General features: G+C 43.2%; 1 protein-coding gene across 1 annotated transcript; it reads right to left on the bottom strand.

Annotated features, from left to right (window-relative positions):
* Positions 1-1,886: 1,886 nt before the first annotated feature.
* On the bottom strand, positions 1,887-7,296 carry LOC127566330 (uncharacterized). The gene is made up of 2 exons (XM_052008354.1): positions 4,329-7,296; positions 1,887-4,261 (listed from the first exon to the last, which is right to left on the bottom strand). The coding sequence occupies exons 1-2, from the start codon at positions 7,294-7,296 to the stop codon at positions 1,887-1,889; spliced, it is 5,343 nt and encodes a 1,780-aa protein (XP_051864314.1).
* Positions 7,297-19,744: the final 12,448 nt, after the last annotated feature.

A 19,744-nucleotide genomic window follows, 5' to 3' on the forward strand; every position in this document is an offset into this window, starting at 1 on the left:
ACAGCTGCAACCCCTGTCTTACTCGCGTCACAATGAATTGCGAACGGTTTCGTGAAATCAGGGCTACCCAATACTGGAGCCTCACTAAGACACTTCTTTAATGCCTCAAAAGCTTATATGGCCTCCTCTGTCAAGCTAAACTTCCGCTTTGTAGTCCTTAAGTCCGTTAACGGAGCAGCAACATTTGCGACATTCGGAACAAATTTCCGATACCACCCGCACAGACCCATGAAGCTCCGTAGTCCCCGCAAACTCCGTGGCAAAGGAATATTTATTGCCTCCACTTTTTCAGGATCGGTACGAATCCCAACGTCTCCAATGATGTGACCTAAGTACTTCACTAGTCGCATGCAGAAGAGGCTTTTGCCAACATTAATTGTCAACCCTGCAAGCTTCAATTGTAAAGCTAACTCCCTCAGAACTTTTCACTATTTTTTACTTCATCTTTTCTTTTCATTGTGGTTGTTCGTGGGGGCGCTGAAAAATGTCCAGAATGTCTTGCTTCCCGAAAATAAAAACACTCGCGTTTTTATCACTATATGTATATATTTGGTTGGTTTATTGAAACTTTTCGGGTTATTGTTTCGCACAGGAGTGGGGGGTAATTGTACCGATTTACAAGAGACGTGATTTGATACTAATTAATAGAAAAAAGCCGACGGCATTTCGGCGATCTATGCTGAGCGCGGCTCAGCGGTGGTGAGTTGTAGGAGAGAGAAGTTGAGAGCACTGGAGCTTGAGTGCATTCTTACGCACTGAGCGCATTGCTAGTGAGCGAAAAAGCTTTGAGTGCTTTTCCGTCGGCGGAGCGGAGGTGTGCCTCTGACTTAGCAATGCGCTCGCATCAACATTCTCCCCCCCTTGCAATATTGGGATTGCAACGAAACTGCTAGTAGCACGTGCCGGACAGAATCCAGCCCAGCGTGGAATTCTGCGCCATAGGCAGTCCGCCTTGGCCCGGGAGGATACCCGGTAGCACGACATCAGGGTAAACATCAGCCCCCAAGACTGCCGAGATCGATGCCGAGCGGAACCAGTCCTTGTCAGCCAACACGAGGTTGCTGAAAGAACTGGGCCCGGCTGGTGTGACAGTCCTGGTGGGCGTCGTTGTATGGAGCTGCGGATCAGTTTTGAAGAAGACCTCCCGGCTCATGGGTGACGTCTTGGAGCGCAACGTTGCCGTGCACACTCCGGGATGACGATGGTCCTCCTCTGGTGGGTGCCGGGTGGTCGCGTCGGCCCCTCGGTCGTCGCGCCAACCGCTGCTTGGGTTTAGGATCTCGCATGTGCAACATGGAGTGGTGGTCCTCACCACAATGCCTGCACCGTCCACCGCTGCGGCAAGTGCCCCCGGAGTGCTGATGAGCCAAGCAGTTGGGACAGTACTTATTTACAAGTACTGCCCGGAGCCGCTTCTCTGGCGTCAGCTGGGCAAACCGTGGACATTTGCGCAGCGCGTGGACACCGCGGCACACCCTACAGCGGAACGAGTTTGTGCCGGGAGGCACATACTCACCCCGCTGAGGGGCGGCCCGGCGAGGCACGGAAACTCCACGCGGAGTAACCAGTGCCACCGGTGCTGGAGAGGCCTCGGACTCCATCGGGGCGACTTGTCTCGGCGAAGAGCCGGCAATCGGAGGCGAAAGGGAGCGCGCTGGCGAGAAGAGCCCTCGCAAGCTCACTCCGTCGGACAGGGTGCAGGATGATCTTCTGGAGGACGCCATGGTAAACTGTAATGGGATGAAACCAAAAGGCGAAAAAACAAAAGGAAGAGAAAAAGAACAAAAACAATAGATTAAATGAAGAACATGGCGCGGGATGAATTGCCTAAGCCGGAAGAGAAAACCACAGGATAGTGGATGGCAGTAGAGAAAAGAATAGGTGACTCAGAGCGCGCGTCCCGTAGGAAGGAGAACCAGCTTTGCAACTGGTCGGCGGAAAACACCACGACACGTCTGGATGTCTACCACACGGACCCTTTCATCAGCACCTGGGCAAGCGGTCAACACACGCCCGAGGCGCCATTCTTGTGGTGGTATATTCTCCTCTCTGATGACCACCATGTCACCGATTTGGAGATCGCGTGAAGGTGACTGCCACTTATTCCGCTTATGCAATTCCTTCAAATATTCGTTCTTCCATCGCACACAGAAATGTTGATGGAGAGCCTTGAGCCGTTGCCAGCGGTTGCGGATGGACTCCACATCCTCTCTGGACTCTGGCTCCGCCATGGAGAGTAGCGGACCCCCGATCAGGAAATGACCGGGAGTAAGTGCCGCCAAGTCGCTCACATCCTCTGACATAGGAGACAAAGGCCGCGAATTGAGACACGCTTCAATTTTGGAAAGGAGGGTGGAAAGTTCCTCGAATGTATGTTTTACGGAGGAAACCGTCTTGTAGAAATGCGTCTTGAAACTCTTGACGCCTGCTTCCCAGAGACCACCCATGTGAGGGGCACCAGGTGGGTTGAAATGCCATGCAAGACCTTGATGGCTGTGAGTGGTGACAATCAGGTTGCGGGTGCTCTCCACAAATTCTTTGGAGAGAATGGAGGAGGCTCCGACGAACGTTTTCCCGTTGTCAGAGTACATGTGAAGAGGGCACCCGCGCCGTGCCACGAATCGGGAGAAAGCTTCCAAGAACTTTTCCGCTGTCAGATCCGTGGTCGCCTCAAGATGGATTGCCTTCGTGCTGAAGCACACGAAGACACATACGTAACCCTTCGTAATCTTGCAGCCCCGTCCGACGTAGCTCTTGACGTCGAAGGGACCGGCGAAGTCTACTCCGGAGTTAGTGAAAGGTCGCGAAAAAGTCGACCGGGCGGTTGGGAGATCACCCATCAGCTGCGACTGGAGCTTGCGGCGATGAATCACGCAGGTCTTGCATGCACTAATTACTGTCTTCACCAAGTTCCTCAGCTTGGGAATCCAGAACTTGGTTCGGACCAGCCGCATCACCAATTGGTTGCCTCCATGGAGGGAGACTTGATGCGTGAAGGAAACCAGGAGGCGTGAAAACACGCAGCCGAACGGGAGAATTATTGGATGCCGTTCGTCGTAGGATAAGGAGGTGGATGCTCTTACGCGTCCACAGGAACGCAGGACACCTTGCTTGTCAAGGAACGGATTCAAGCTTAGGATATCGCTTGACCCGATTAGACGATTATGGGACCGGAGGGAAGCACACTCTTTCGCGTATACCCGATTCTGAGCCTGTACAATCAGCCTCTCTTGAGCTTCTGCAAGCTCTTGAGAGCTGAGCGTCTCTGGAAACGAGACCTTGGGTTGGCGGCAACGCTGGGCAAACCTTCGCACATACGCAAACACTCGGAGCACTCGATTGAACCTGGAGAAACGGTCGAGGAAGTCCTCACATAGGACTTGCGCTGCATGGACCTTCACCGCTCGACACTCCAATTCAGTATCGAGCCCAATGACTGGTGAAGGCCACTGCGCTGGTGAGTGCGTCAGCCATTCAGGCCCCTGCCACCAAAGGCGACTGGCCAGTAGCTCTTGCGGCGAGACACCGCGGCTTGCCAGATCGGCTGGATTGTGTTCGGAACGAACATGCTGCCAAGTGCCATTCACCGAGTGAATCTTGGCCACTCGGTTCGCCACGAAAGTGGTCCACTTGCATGGCTGCTTGTCCAACCATGCCAGAACGATAGTGGAATCTGTCCACAGGTACGTCTCAGCGTCGGGGGTGGGAAAATGTGGTAGGAGGGCGGCGGATAATTCTGCCAACAGGAGAGCCCCGCACAGCTCAAGACGAGGTAGAGAGACCGTCTTGATAGGTGCAACTCTAGTCTTCGCTGCTAGAAGGCTCACAGACACTTGTCCAGCTGTTTCCACACGTGCGTAAAGAGCGGCTCCATACGCGCTTTGAGAGGCGTCGCAAAACCCGTGGAATTGGATTTTTGCGCCGGGAGTGTAGTTGGTCCATCTAGGGATGCGGATGTCCTGCAAGGACGAATAGTTTCGCAGAAAACTGGTCCACTGCTCTGTGAGATCCGCCGGTAAGGAGTCGTCCCAGCCGATTTCTTGCTTCCAGATTTCTTGCATAAAAATCTTGGCCCAAATGACCACGGGCGCAAGCCAACCTGCAGGATCGAACAACTTGGCGATCTGTGACAGCACTTCTCTCTTGCTGAAAGATGGTTTGGACACCATCTCGGCGGTGACGAAAAAGAACTCGTCGGACGTGGCCCGCCAACGAATGCCTAGCGTCTTTGCGACACTAGCTTCGTCGATCTCGAGGAAGTCTGCACAGAGCAAGTGATCCTTAGGGATTCTTCTCAGCACATCTTTCGAGTTTCGAGGTCCACTTACGCAAAGGGAACCCAGCACTCTCGAGCGCTGTTCGAAGCTCATCTATAGCAGACACCGCAGCCTGCTTAGTGTGAGCTCCTGCTAGGACGTCATCAACGTACATATAATTGGCGATGATGTCACTAGCAAGGGGGTACCGGTCGCGAACATCACTCGCAAGCTGATGCAGAACGCGGATAGCCAGGTACGGAGCACAGTTCACTCCAAAGGTGACTGTGTTGAGTTCAAAGTCGCATAACTTCTCGTCTGGAGTACGGAAGAGCAACCTTTGAAACCGGGTGTGTTTGGGATCCACAAGGATTTGCCGATACATCTTGGTGATGTCAGCGTTGAAGACGAACTTGAAAAACCTCCATTTCAGGATTTGAATGGTCAGGTCGGATTGAAGTATTGGCCCAGTGTGGAGGATGTCGTTCAGACTCTTCCCGTTTGAAGTCGGGCTGGAGGCGTTGAATACAACGCGAAGCTTTGTGGTGGTGCTGTCGGGCTTGAGAACAGCGTGATGCGGCAAATAATAGTTGCCGGAACTGGATGGGGGGACTTGAGTCATGTGACCCAAATCCAGATACTCTCGAATAACGGAGTCATATTGTTCCTTCAGAGAGTCGTTTCTCTTTAAACGGCTCTCGTTTCTCAGGAACTGAGCGAGAGCGGTAGCCCTCGAGTGACCCAGGTCAACGTGACCAGGATCGCGGAATGGGAGCGTGACCATGTAGCGACCCGTTGAGGTTCGCACGGTCGTGGCGTTGAAGTTAGCCTCACAAAAAAGGTCAGATTCTTTTGCTGGGCTAGCCGGCAGGTCCTCCACCTCCCAAAATTTGGAGAGGAGTTCCTCCAATGGCGGAGTTCGCTCGACGGACAGTCGAGCCGAAAAGGACGAAATGAATCCCGACACAGGGCCAGTCAGGATCCAACCGAAAATGGTCTCTTGACCGAGGAGGGTCCCACAAATGTTAGGGTGAGAGCCGCCGAGCAGAATGGACGGGAGGATGTCAGCGCCTAGTAGCACATCAATCTGCGAACTCTCATGGAATTTGGGGTCTGCCAGCTGGATGCTGGGCAGATTTTCGAGGAGTGTTTGTGGGACGGAACATGAGGGCAGATTCCCCGCTAACTGGGGGAGGACGTACGCCGACGCCTCGATCTGCAAATCGGGTCTGACCGGGGAGCCAATTAAGAATTGGCAAAACTTTCGGGGCTGGGCTGCCACAGCTTGCGTCAGCCCAGAAACGCGGGCTTGCACGGATGTATACGGCATCCTCAAGCGCTTGAACAACTTCTCTGAGAGGAAGGTGGCTTCTGATCCGGAGTCGATCAGAGCCCGAGCTGTATAACGGACGCCGAGATGGCATACGTGAATGACAGCTGTGCTGAGCAGAACACCTTGTGTGTTAACTGCCACAAAAGATTGGACGTTAGCTGACTGGGTGGAAGTGGACTGTATTGGAGATGGAATGGGGGTTGTGACTGTCGGCGCCGGGCTCACTCGATGCAAGAGTGTATGATGACGACCCTTGCAAGTAAAGCAGCTGTGCGCACTTGTGCACTCGGCCAGGATATGGCCTCGTGCGAAACAATTTAGACACAGCTTCTGTTGCTTTATATAATTGACCCTATCATTGATACCCATCTGGAGGAAACGAGGGCACAAACGAATCGGGTGATTCTCCCGGGAACACAACTTGCAGGACTGGGTTTTTGAAGCTACCCGACTCTCAAAGGAGTTTACCTGCTTGGCGACGGGGGCCTCCTTGCGTGAGGCCCGTGGAACCGTCGGAGCGCTCGTGCTGGCTGACACTTCCGCTATCGCTTCTAGGGTGCGATACCGCTCTAGAAGGAAAGCGTTCATGTCAGCCCACGTTGGAATGTCGCTCTTATTCTGTATGGACTGTTCCCAAAGAGAAAGGGTCAATTTGGGGAGCCTCGAAGAACACAGGAAAACCAGGATGCAATCCCAATTCTCCGTGTTGATCTTTGAGTGCTCTAAGGCCGTCAAGCACCCTTGGATGGTGCTCTGCAACCCTTGAATGGCTGCACCCGACTCTTGCCCAATGGCGGGCAAATTGAAAAGGATACGCAGCTGACTGTTCACGAGCAACCGTTTGTTCTCGAAACGCTCAGTCAAGCTGGACCACGCCGACTGAAACCCTTCATTGGTCAAAGGAGACTTTGACACAATGGCATGGGCTTCACCGCTGGTCTTGGAGTTGAGATGGAAAAGTTTCTCAACTTCCGACAGTCTAGGATTTCGGATGTAAATAGCCGTGAATAAGTCTCGGAAGGTGGGCCAGCGAGTGTAATCGCCTCCGAAAACTTCGGTGTCGCACGGAGGTAGGCGACACCCTGTGGACACGAACGGCACGGCTTGGGGTTGTACGGGTGTACGTGGAGTGATGGCCTGGGAGGCATCAGCTATTTGCTCACTTAGCTGAGCGGACCACTGTTCATAGAGAATATAGCAGTAATCATATTTTGCCTGAATGGTAGGCAACTCGTCTGTAGTCATTTCATCCTCGTACTCCTTCTCGACCTTGTCCCACAAGGCACGCATCTGGTCCCTCCGGACCTGGCACGTGTACAGGGACGCGCTGTCAGTAGAAGCATTGTTAAGTCGCGACGCAAAGTGACTGACACGGTCAGTCGCGGCGATGAACTTATTCAATGCCGAGTCTACCACATTGTGTGCCATTTTGCTGTGAGAACGCGTAACAATTGGCAGCCGAGGAACTGGGACGGAAGCAGCCTTGGTCGAAGGAACCGACGGAGGTTTGGTCACGAGGATCAGAGGCTTGGTACCGGAAGTGGGCGAAACACTAGCTGACCGTGCAGGGATCGGTGATGTGCTGGATGCACGAAGGGCCGAGTCCTTCTTGGATCTAGGCACAGGGGGGTTAGGCGAAACTCTAGCGGCGCTAGTAGAGGGCACGGACAATCTAGCTTTGGTCTTATCGGGTTTGCCCGTTGACATGCTACGCACGGAAGGTAGGAAGTAGCTGGTTTGGAACCCAGAAAATCACAGACAAAAAAAAATACCAAAAAAACTAGAAAAAAAAATACCACAGGTGGTGCTGAGATATTTTGTACCAAAATGGGTACGGATTGCGGACACAGGCAACGAACGCAAAGGGGGCGGGGGAAAATTCCCGCGACAATCAAGCAAATGATTGTCGAAAACAAGAACAAAAAAGGCACGGAAAAAATACCACAAAAATACAATACGCTGGAAAAAACACAAATGTGGTTAAAAATGCGCTGGATGGAAAAATAATAAATAAATTGTCACGAAAAAAAGAAAGAATTATTTATATATTTAAATATGGAGATGTGGTGGAAGGAAAAGTGTATTTATATGTAGGTGTGTATTTGTGTGTGTGTATGTCGATGTGTGTGGGACCCTGGCCGGAGTAAGCCTATACACCGACACTTGAGCTGGGAGTTGGTCTCAAATACACACACTAAAAATATCACTTGGCAAAAAAAAATTCAAAAAAAAAGGGTAGGGTATGTCGAGTGCGACTACCGCTGCCCTGCCAATCTGTTACTTCACTCGCAGAAGTACTTATACACGCGGTTAAGCATGCACATCAGTATGTACGTATGTATGTATGTGCTTGCACTGCGCTGCCAACGTCTAAGCAAGCGAAGTGCACGTATATTTGTATGTAACACAAAAGAGAGCGAGAGCAAGTGCGGACAACAGCGAATGCACAAGAGTGCGTGTGTGTGTGTTGAGAGAGCGCGAGAGCAAGCGCGGCTGCAAGCTGGTGCGCTTGCGGACAAAAGAGAGTGCACCGAAATATGTGTGTATGTATGTATGTCGGCAATGACCGCGACATACAAACGTACAAGAAATAACGGATAAGAATTAAGCAAACGAAATTCTGGTACACAACTTGGATTTAAGTTAATTAATTCGTATGATTATATATGTATGGAGTATACAATATATAATCCTCGCACTTTAAAAAATGATTCTCTTTGGATAATTTACACTTGTCACTGCACTTGCACTTGCAAAAAAAAGGAAAAACACACATGCATACATACGTACGCGATTGGCGGAAAAAACAGATATATGTAATTATTTATTATAAATGTAATTAGGCAAAAAACCATGGAAAAGGTCGTCCGAAGAACAAAGAAGGCAATTGGCAAAAGCTATGGGAAAAACTTTTGAGCAATATGGCGGAATTGGAGGGGCGGACGACCGTGGTAGAAGGAATAGGAAAGAAAGAAAAACTAGTGGCACTTATCTGCGGATGTAAACTGGAACGATGAAAAATAGATTGATGATATCCGGCTCGAAGGACCAATGTTCGTGGGGGCGCTGAAAAATGTCCAGAATGTCTTGCTTCCCGAAAATAAAAACACTCGCGTTTTTATCACTATATATATTTGGTTGGTTTATTGAAACTTTTCGGGTTATTGTTTCGCACAGGAGTGGGGGGTAACTGTACCGATTTACAAGAGACGTGATTTGATACTAATTAATAGAAAAAAGCCGACGGCATTTCGGCGATCTATGCTGAGCGCGGCTCAGCGGTGGTGAGTTGTGGGAGAGAAAGCTGAGAGCACTGGAGCTTGAGTGCATTCTTACGCACTGAGCGCATTGCTAGTGAGCGAAAAAGCTTTGAGTGCTTTTCGGTCGGCGGAGCGGAGGTGTGCCTCTCACTTAGCAATGCGCTCGCATCAACAGTGGTAAATGGCAGAACCAAAAAAAAAAAAAAACATTTTATTTACAATTCAAATACAGTTTACAAAAATAAACGCATCAAAAAATGCACTAAAATATTGAGTTTGCAGTACTCAATAGATCTTAGGTTTGTGTAGTATAAAAATCATGCCATTAATTGATGTATAATGTAAAATTAAGAGCAAGAAAGTTGTGCACACTATCAACCTTAATGACTTATTTAAACTTATAGACGCTAATAAGGACAAAGTTATCGTTAAGGTTAATCAAGGAGAAATGATATCGAATTTTTCCCAAAAATAACGATACCTATAGGGCTATTGGCTTGGAATTTGTAACGTGCAACGATATACGCCGCAAGGACGGACGGACGATCTGTGGGTGCGGGGCACGCTTTAGTATCCGGCTCTAGCTCGTCGGCTTTGGGGGTGGTGGTCTTGCTTCCACAAATCTATCCTTTTCGCTGCTCACTATTATTAAGAAGATTAGAATTGAGCGTGCTGCGACATAGAGAAAAGCTAGAACACTGAACGGAAGAGAAATAAAAGAAAACTAAAGTTGCTATCGTTTGCCTCTGCAGAGAGTGAAAGAAAAGAAACGAGAGAGAGAGAGAGCGAGAGAGAGAGGGAAAGAGAAGATAGAGTACGAGATTTAAGTTATCATCTTGTCACTGGTGTTGCGTGACAAGGATCCCCACCAGTGTTGCCAGAGTCGCTTTTTTTCCCGTCAAAACTGGCTTTTTTCAAATGCCATTTGCTAGAAAAAATTGCAAACAGCGGGCAGCGGGAATTCTGGCTTTTTTTTTTACTTAAATGCTTTTTTTAGATTTTTTTTCTATTTGCCCAAAATTATGGAACAATATTTACTATAGCTGTTCTGTCAATGCTTGCCAACATTTTTAGTGACAAATCGATTGTATAGTGTTGTAAAGCAATCTCAAAGAACACGCCAATTTAAGAATTGGCGATAAGTCATAGCGTCTCTAAAGACAAAAGTGAATTGATCTTCAGTTCACTGTGTTTTGATTGTTTTAAAAAACTGTCAAAAGACTTTAAACAAAAATAGCGGGACGACACGGGTGACAGTTACTGCAAATCTACAATCACCGCAAAACTCTCTGATTTGCGCGCCCATGCTTTGACCAAAAATCATAAAAGTGCCAAGTGCGGGTTAATGCAAACAAACCAAATAAATTTTGTAGCTTTGACGGTCAAGACAATGGAGCAAGAAGCAGTGCTATGTCTTTTTGTGGCCGAGCATACATTGTTGGCTCATTTGGATCATTTAGGAAACCTAGTTGTTAAATACTTTGAAGACGACAGCGCTATTCGTTTTTCTACTCGTTGTTTTCTACTTAAAATGAAAATACATTTTATTCTAAATCATGTATTTACAGTTATGGCTTGCGCAGACTTGAGAAATGCTGCTATAGATATAACCTTCCTAATAAATTCCTAAAAATTATGGGAACTGGATGAAAATATGACAATAAAAATGAGGAGAATCAGGATAGTTTTAATAAAATTCTCCAAATATTGTACAGCTGCTGTACAAATTCTATACATATGTTTCAATATAACCGATTTCGTGCGCTCACCTTGTGACTATCAGAACATAGAGAATCCACTGAATTGAAAAATCAGCTTTTTTTACAGCTTTTTTTTTCTAATTTTTCAGCTTTTTTGCATCGTTTCTTCCCGTCAAAAACAGCTTTTCTTTCTCAACAAACTTTGGCAACACTGATCCCCACCCATCCTACGATCACAAGCGTCAGAGCCTGGCTCTGGTGATCCCTTTTGGGCCCTACGACGGCGGAGCCTAAGGCCAGGTTCGGCTAATCAAAAGAAAAATGATTCCATGTTTAAGTTTGTTTTAATTAAGTGTGTGAATATATGAGAAATAGTACATTATAAACAAGTATAAAGTAAATTTTAAAAATGGTATAATATAACAAAAGAATATAATATTTAAATCTAATAATTTTTAAATTGTATTTGAGAATGTTTCAATATTTGTGCCGTATTTGCTTTTTTCCCTAATTGTTTAACATTTAATTGTTTAATAATACGTATAATTTGTTTATTTTAAATTTGTTTTGTTTTCATCGGCTGTGATTCATTTCAATTTTATTTCTATTTATTAAAAATTACTTTATCTTTGCGCAACTTTTATATATTTTTATTCTTATTTAACTTTTCTGTAAACTCATTTTTGTTGCGTGAATTTTTTTTGTGTGTGCGTAATGTGCAAAAATTAAAATATTTGTACAAGATGTACATTTTTTCAGTTTTCGTTAACGAACTTACCCCCAGAACTCCAGCGGCGGTGATCGATCTCCGGCGAAATGCTGGAACGGGCTAAACGACGAGGTGTTTCATAATACAAAAAAAAAAATAAATTTTGCACAATAAGCACATCCGCACAATTTTTGAATTAAACCTTATCAATCTTTAGCACAACAAATTATTAATTAATTTAAACAAAATTTTACTTATAATTCATGTTCTTTTCTACACATGACTTTTATATTGTTTTTAATTTTCGATTTGCTTTTCATACAAATTATCAATTAATTCAAACAAATTTTTATTTTTAATATGTGTTCATTTTTACACATGAGTTTTAAATTCTTTTTCTGATTTACGATTCGCTTTTGAATCACTGAACACTTCATTTCTTTCTTTTTCTTTTACAATTTACTAGTACTCTTGTTTTTATATTTTTCTTTTTACGAGATCATTTCTCTCTAAAGGCACTCTCACAATTTGACTTAATTTATTATAATTGTGATCGTATGTGTAATTTGTTTCATACATAGGTGTTAACGCTTCGCTTTAAGTTGTTCTAATGGAACTACACTTTGATTTTAGTGGCTATTGTTTTAATACATACAATTTTAAATTTTTTTTTTTGGGTTTTGTAGCGTACTTTTATTATTTGTGTTCAATAGAACAGCACTTTTATTTTCATTTTTTTTGTTTTGTTTTGTTTTATTTAAGATCTAACTTTCTTTTCAAGCGCCACACTTTTCGATCATTTTTGATAACTTGTAAATTAGATTTTTGTTTGTTTCGATTTACAAGAGTAACATGATTTAATTTAAATCTTTGTTTTGTTTCACAACACTTTTAAATGATTACACTTCGAGATTCGAATCTTGAGAGATTCATGGAAAAGTTCACTATGTTGTTGCTCGCTGTTGAAGGTTACAGATGGCGCCTAAAGGCGCTCCGTTGGCCAGGCGGTAACCAGTAGAGGCATTCCGCTGACCACGAAGTGACCTGAAGTGGTGCTCCGCTGGCCGAGCTGGCCGGTGAGGGTGCTCCGCTGGCCGAAAGGGCCGGTAATGGTGCTCCGCTGGCCGAAAGGGCCGGTGATGGTGCTCCGCTGGCAGAGAGGGCCGGTGCAGGGGTGCTCCGCTGGCCGTAAGGGCCGGAGAGGTGCTCCGCTGGCCGAGAGGACCGGAGCAGGGGTGCTCCGCTGGGCGAAAAGGGCCTACTGAGCGCTCTGCTGGCAAACGAAGCCTGCTGGGCGCTCCGCTAGGCAAACGGAGGCTGCAAGGAGCGCTCCGCTGGACAATTAGCGGCAGGCGAAAGCACTTCGTCGAAGCAGTCTGCTTCAAAAAGGAGCAAGGAGAAGAAAACGATCCTGCGAACACACAACTACTGTTAAACATAAATCCATTCGTGATATGATAAAACTTTTTCCTTACCAATTGACAAAAATTGAGATGGAAAAAATATCCTCAATAGCTGGATGCCTTCAGATTAAAATCTTCTATTATTACGCGTCTAGGTACGCAGCCGGTCATTAGAAAAATGACCAAACCGGAACCGGCTTTCGCTAAGTTGGCCACGCTCAAGCTGATGCAGCTGGTGCAGATGTCAAAGCTGAGCTTTCCAGTGCAACCGATGCACTTTAAGCTTATCAGCAGTTTTACAACACTACCTTAAGCTCAGTTTAACAGAGCTACTTTAAGCTCAGGTTAACAGCAGCTTAAGGTAATTTGGTAGACTGAAAGTGCATACTTTTAGGCACTGAATACAACAATACATATCTTGGCTTAAAGGTAGCATGCTTTTAAGCCCTGTGTAAAACAAAACATAAGGTGACGCAAAACTTGCATACTTTTAGGTGCTACCTGAAACAATATTAAACTTGGCTTAGACCTAGCAAACTTTTAGGCCGACTTTAATGCCTGTTGCTGTAGGCGCCGTTACAAATTTAACACATATCAGATGAAATCAGACAAACCGTATAGAATGGTTGTGACCATGCTACGTTAAATATCGACATTACGGCCAACTTAAAAACTCTTAGCTACAAAGTTCTACAAATACACAATGCAAAATCAAGGGTAAATAATAATAAAAAACTCAAGATTTTCTTTATTAATATTAAGCCTTACGCTAAAAATTATTGACATACACAAAATAAACACTCGTTGCCGCCAAAAAAGAGGAATAGCTCAATGCTTATGATGAGAAGAATATGGGCATACTGCCATATTCGCCATCAGTACAACTGCGCAGGATGTAGAGAAAATTATCACACTTCATAATGTACGCGCTCCCAAGGTGACTTGTCAACTTGTTATCACTGCTAAGGAAGGCACGTGGCCAGCTACAAGGGCTGCCAATGGTTCCAGGAGTTTTTCATCGCTTAACCAGAGCAGTGAGCATATTCGGAGCCGCGGTAAGTACAAAGTAAAAACCTCGCTTAAAATAACGGTGTGCGATTGCTTATCGCAAAATGTTCGAAAATTTACAATTTTATTTATTTTAAACATTTAAGAAGTGTAAGTCTGACGTGATTAAAAAAGTGTAACAAAGTGCTTAAAATTAAGTAAAAGAAAGTATTTCAACAGAAATTTAAAAAAGTGCTTATAAAAAGTGTAAAGTGTAAGATGGGTTTTGTGTCCTAATGAATGAGGGCGAACATATGTATTATGGAATCACTGATTGCTTTACTGATTTTTTTTAAAACTTCTTTTAGTGAAAAGGCCTTATATATTAATATAAATATTGATGGGCTACCACTCTTTAAAAGTTCTAACATGCAGGAATAGCCGATTTTAATAAATGTTGACAGAACTTGTATTGCTAGCAGGCGTCTTTTGTGTGTAGAGAGAGCAAACCAAAAGATATTAACGAATACCTTACTTTATTTTTTTCTGAACTTCTCTCATTTATTCTGGTTTTGTATATAAATGATCTCATTTCAAAGTAAAGGTTAGAGCCTTTATTTGGGACTCGCCCGCTAGAGCTTTTGTTCTTGGAAGTAAAAGTCATATCGCCTATTTTGGTTGCCACAAGTGTCATCAACGTGGTGAGAACTTCGAAAGAAGAATTATATATCCACTTCAAGAAAGTTTACCAAGAACGGATGACCAATTTAGAAATAGAACACAAGTCGAACACCATAATATTCTGCTCCCACTTAAAATTAAAGAGCTTCCATTAGACATAGTGCGCCAATTCCCATTTGATTATATGCTTACAGTTTGCTCGGGGTAATGAAAATTAGAAGAAGTAGAAGTAGTGCGGGGGCAGAGTGGACGTGGCAACAATTTGAAACAAACTTGATCTGTGGAGAGTTGTGGAAAAGAGAAAGAAGTTGAGAGCACTAGAACTTGAGTGCTTACTTGCGTGAGTAAGCGTAAAAAATTGAGTGCTTTTTGATTGCTACCTACAATGCGCTCGCCTCCACAGAAATAATACCTTCAAATCAATATATCATATATGTATATGAAACCCATATTTCCAAATAATTTTAAAAAAAATCCTCTCCGGTAAAATTTGCTTTTGCCGTTTACGTTATTTTCGCAAATAGGGTACAATGTGTTGAAAATATAATGAAAGTGCGAGCGAATTTATGTAAACGTATTCCGTTGAACGGCAATGTTAATGAAAAATGTTTCTTCCAAGGAATAGACCTTGGGAGACAATATATACACCATGTCTCCCAGATCTGTAGCAACTTGATTGTTGATATTTGAGCTGTAAGTACCCTTGAGATTCTTGAAGATAATGGCAAAGAGCATTTCTTACTAAAACAGCTGTTCGATGCCGCAGTAATTGTTGCTGGATGGATTGTAGGCGGGATAAAAAGCATATCTAAATATTTTTACGGTTTTTACTCGGATGAACCTAATTTCAGATAACAGGATGATGTCAACGTCATTGCTGTGCGCGAAGAGTTCAACCTCTTTTCTAGCAATGCCATTGATGTTCTAAATTAGGATCTTTGGTGTGACTCATTGTGATTCTGGATTGTTGAACTAGAGCTGGGGCTAGTTTTACTTCCAGTTCATTGACGAATCGTTTGACCATATCAAGCACAATATCTTCCAGCCTTTCAGGCGAGCGCTGTCTTTCTTAGATTGCTTTTCGTGCTCCTGTTTCTGCTACTGTAGCCACAGAATGAATTGCTGCTGTTGCGTTTGTTGTAGTTGCTATTTCTATTGTTAAAATTGTAAGCACCTAGCAAGCAATTTGAGCGTTTTTTTACAGTTTTCTGATAGTTGAGAGAATTTTATATCATAGAGTGCCCAAAAAAGATTCCGGAAAGAGCGTTTGCCTAATACATATGACTCTTTTTTGACACATAAATAGTTCTTTCACCCTTCTAATTGAAAACGCTCAGAAAATACTCATGAAAGTATCATTTTTAGGCACTTAAATGCCCACGAAAAAGGTTCACTTCAGACACTTAATTGAAAAATTTTGTTGTAATAATTTCAATCAATAAAATTCAGATTTTATACATATTTGTTTTTTATTTTTCTCAAAAAGTATACGAAAAATTGGAAAAACCTTAAAAATTAATTCTTAAATTCTATGTATATGTGAAATCTACAAAGTTCTCGACTGTGAGATTACCCGCTACCCATTTTGAATAAAAGCAAAATATTGCGGTATTTTTCTCAAAATATACCAAAAATACTAAAAATATACCAAATTGTATAATTGTATATAAATTATAGTCTCGGCTGTTGACGCTGATCAAAAATATATGTATATACTTTATAGGGTCGGAGATGCCTCCTTCTACCTGTTACATACATTTCCTGCCGGCACAAAGTTATAATACCCTTCTACCATATGGGTAGTGGGTATAAAAATTGAAAATTTAAAGTATAGGCGGCTCAAGATGCCTTGAATTTGTGGCAGAGGATATGCGTGTTTCTCTGTGAAACTATTTACCTTCCTACAATCAAGATAAATTCTCACTTTGCCGGGCTTAGTGACCATGTCTATGTCTCTTTGTCTCCGCCGTAATCTCTAGGCTTGCAAATTCCAAGCTTTTTGGGAGAAGCTTATACAGCTTCCAAAAATCTATGCCGAAGCATTAATCTTGCTTTAACGATGGTACTATTTACAAATTCAATGACTTTATCATGTTGCCGTATTCAATGTCCACTTTCATTCGACCTACTACTTGCTGTGGGCTTCCATCCGCAGTGGTAGCGCTTCTCTTCATGGTCTTGAATGCAAACTTTTCTTCCAACAATTCTTTGGCCAAACTACCTCCGCAACAACTTATGGATGCACCACAGTCAAGCAATCCAAAGACTGTGCGGTTAAGTATCCGAATTGGATGGAATGGCCCAGGATCAAATGATCCTGGAGAGTTAGAGCAAACGTGCTCTAATTCGATTACAGGCTTTTTAACGTGTTGCCAAAAGGACTTAATACGCTTGGAGTTTCGTGCATTAGTTCTCTGAATCTCTGGTTAACAGTCATGGTCAGGGTTTATAGACAAGCTGGGAATTTTGTGATGTTGCAATGAGCTTTCATCTTTTTTTTTGTAAGTCTGGTAACGCAGGAAGTGAAAGACTCGGAGCTTTCACTATTGGTCCGTCATAGTAGCCTGGCTCTTTGCGGCACTCGGAGTCTTCGGTCTGAACGCCGACTTCGATGTGCCGAACGGCAATTCCAGCATATCATGGATATAGCCTCCACATCTAAATCTTCTGCTAGTTCCGTCTCGCTAATCTCTTCTGTCTCTTGAACCAACTCCGACACTTCACGCTTAAAAGGAGCTAGTCTAGCGTATCCATGAAACCTTTTTACGTCGTCTAAAAACGTTTTACGATGTCTACATATTTCTCTTAGAGCTGGAACTGTTCTTCGGTGATTCTATGCACTCGGGTAAAGCCGGTGCCGGTGGTTATTGTATGTATGTACATGTTTTGAATCTCTGGGCTCACTCATTTTATTTCTTGAACCTTGAGCGGAAAATCTTTTATTACCTGTTTATGTAAATGCCTATATAATTACAAAAGGGTATTTTGCTTTGTGCAATTTCCATCAGATGTAACCCCATTCATACCTAATTAATATTATAATTCAATAGGGGTTTCTAAAGTATTTCTTAGCCTATATAATTACAAAAGGGTATTTTGCAAATTTGTGCAATTTCCATAAATTTCAGGAAAAACCACCTGATATTTTATTTGACCATTTGTCAAAGATTCGAACTATCTTGGTATCCGACCACGGAACTTCCAACTGATCGATTAAAATCGAAATACCCTCATAAAAACTATCAAAAGCCTCGTTTGTCTTTTGCTTCCTATTTCGGATCAACTCCTCGATATCGCAATCATCTCTGGCGATGCGAAAATGCGACCGCAATGCCGAGCACAAGCAATCCCATCGAACTTCGCCAGTTGTCACAAAGACAAAAAAAAAATTCCAAAATAAAATATTATCAGAGATATCATAAAAATTTTTAGCCGATAAAAAAGCCTGACATCGCACATGTCGTAATTCTCAAGAAAAAAAAAGAAATATAAATAGTGTGTAAGAATGTACTTTCCATCAAAAAGAGGATACATTCTGGCGGAATTTATTTTAGGCCTGATTTACGGACAACAAAGCAATCTACTTTTGTTGTGTTCCAGTAAATCAGAGAAGTGATCTTGCTTATACCAATAGCCCTTTCTTCCGCTGCTCATTATTATTAATTGAAGATCAGAAATAGAGTGTGCAGCCGCGCTTGCTCTTGCTCTCTTTTTTCTACATACAAACATACGTGCACTTCGCTTGCTTAGACGTTGGCAGGAAAGCATACATACATACGTACATCAGTGTTGCCAGTTTAGTCTATTTCAGGCTAGATCTATCCTATTTTTAAATAATCTAGCCTATAAAATTTGTAAATAGCCTATAGCCATAAATCTAGCCTATTTTTAAAAATAATTTAGCATATTTTTTTAATGTATTTGTGACCAACGAAAAATTTTATTTTTGGTGTTCAATGTTTTGCTGGTTCTTTTTTGTCGATTGTTTTGTGAACTTTATTCATATGATCGTTCTTTCTGATCGATAGATTTTTTGGATGGTGCGATATGTTATCGCATTATGTTATGTGATCTCTAATAATTAATTGTGAAATAAAAGTGAATCGAAGCGTACGTGCCAAAATGCCGAAAGCCATTTACAAACAATTATTTCGCGATGCTTGGTTGGAAAACAGTGAGTTTAAGGACTGGCTCCGGAAAATGCCAGCTGATCCAGCCAAGGCATTTTTTTGCTATTGTAAATGCTCAGTAGCAGCTAAGGTATACGACATACGGGAACATGCGGTGTCCAAAAAACATATTTCGACAATGGGCGCAATTGGTCAAACACAAGTTTTCCTTCCAAATGCTGGAAGACAGAGGAGCAGGAAGCTGCACTATGTTTGTATGTGGCTGAGCACACGGCAATATCACCTGTGGACCACTTGTAGAAATTGTGTGTGAAACAATTTAAAGCGTGTAGTGCAGCTGCACAAATACAGCTTGGACGGATGAGTCAACCGACATCAGTGTGACGAAATTGATTGGTAAATATAACATTATTTTACTTTATAATTTGTTAAACTTTATTTGTATGAGTTCATAAATTAATTGCCTTCGTTCTATATACATATGTGCATTATACAACTTTTAAGGAATCGTTATAAATTACTTTAGTGTAAGAAAGCAAAGTATGGTGTCTACTTTCCTGAGTTTAGTTAGTATCGAGTCCGGAGATGCTATTTCCATAGCAGACCATTTGAAGCTAGTGTTACAGAAAAGAAATTTAAACATTTCAAATATGATTTGGCTTGGAACAACGCCAATGTGATGACAGGATCCAAAACGAGCGTATACACTGAATTAAAAAAAAGTGTGCCTACTTTAATATTAATTAAGTGTGTATGTCACTCTATACAATTGGCTGTAAATCAGGCGTGCAAAGGTAGTATGCCGGAGGCTTTGGAATTTCTTGTGGCGGATACCTATTCCTGGTTTGCGAAAAGTTCACAACGCCAAATGAACTACAAAAAAATATATGAATGTATAAATAATGATCAGGTATATATGTACATGTGAAGTAAACAGTAAATCGTGTTCGTCCAACAAACTGTCTAACATAACAAAAATCTAACGTCTAATTTCTGTACTCGTCCTAAAAGCTGGTTAGTAGATTAATTGTTAATATTTGCTTATTAACACACGTATTGCCTGACGCATTAACTTTATTCGTTTGACTCACTGACTCTTTAATTTATTTCAGACTCCATTATAAATACCCAGAGTTTGCGATACCAGATGGCTATCAATAGAACCTGCAGTAACTAGGATTTCACATCAGTGGTCGGAGCTCAAATTGCACTTGCCTTAGCTGCCAGTTCCGAAAAATGCCACAAAGCCAAAATTTTGCATGATTTATATAACGATGAAACTAAT

Source organism: Drosophila albomicans, unplaced genomic scaffold, assembly GCF_009650485.2.
Source record: "Drosophila albomicans strain 15112-1751.03 unplaced genomic scaffold, ASM965048v2 ctg28_pilon, whole genome shotgun sequence".
Taxonomy (NCBI): domain Eukaryota; kingdom Metazoa; phylum Arthropoda; class Insecta; order Diptera; family Drosophilidae; genus Drosophila; species Drosophila albomicans.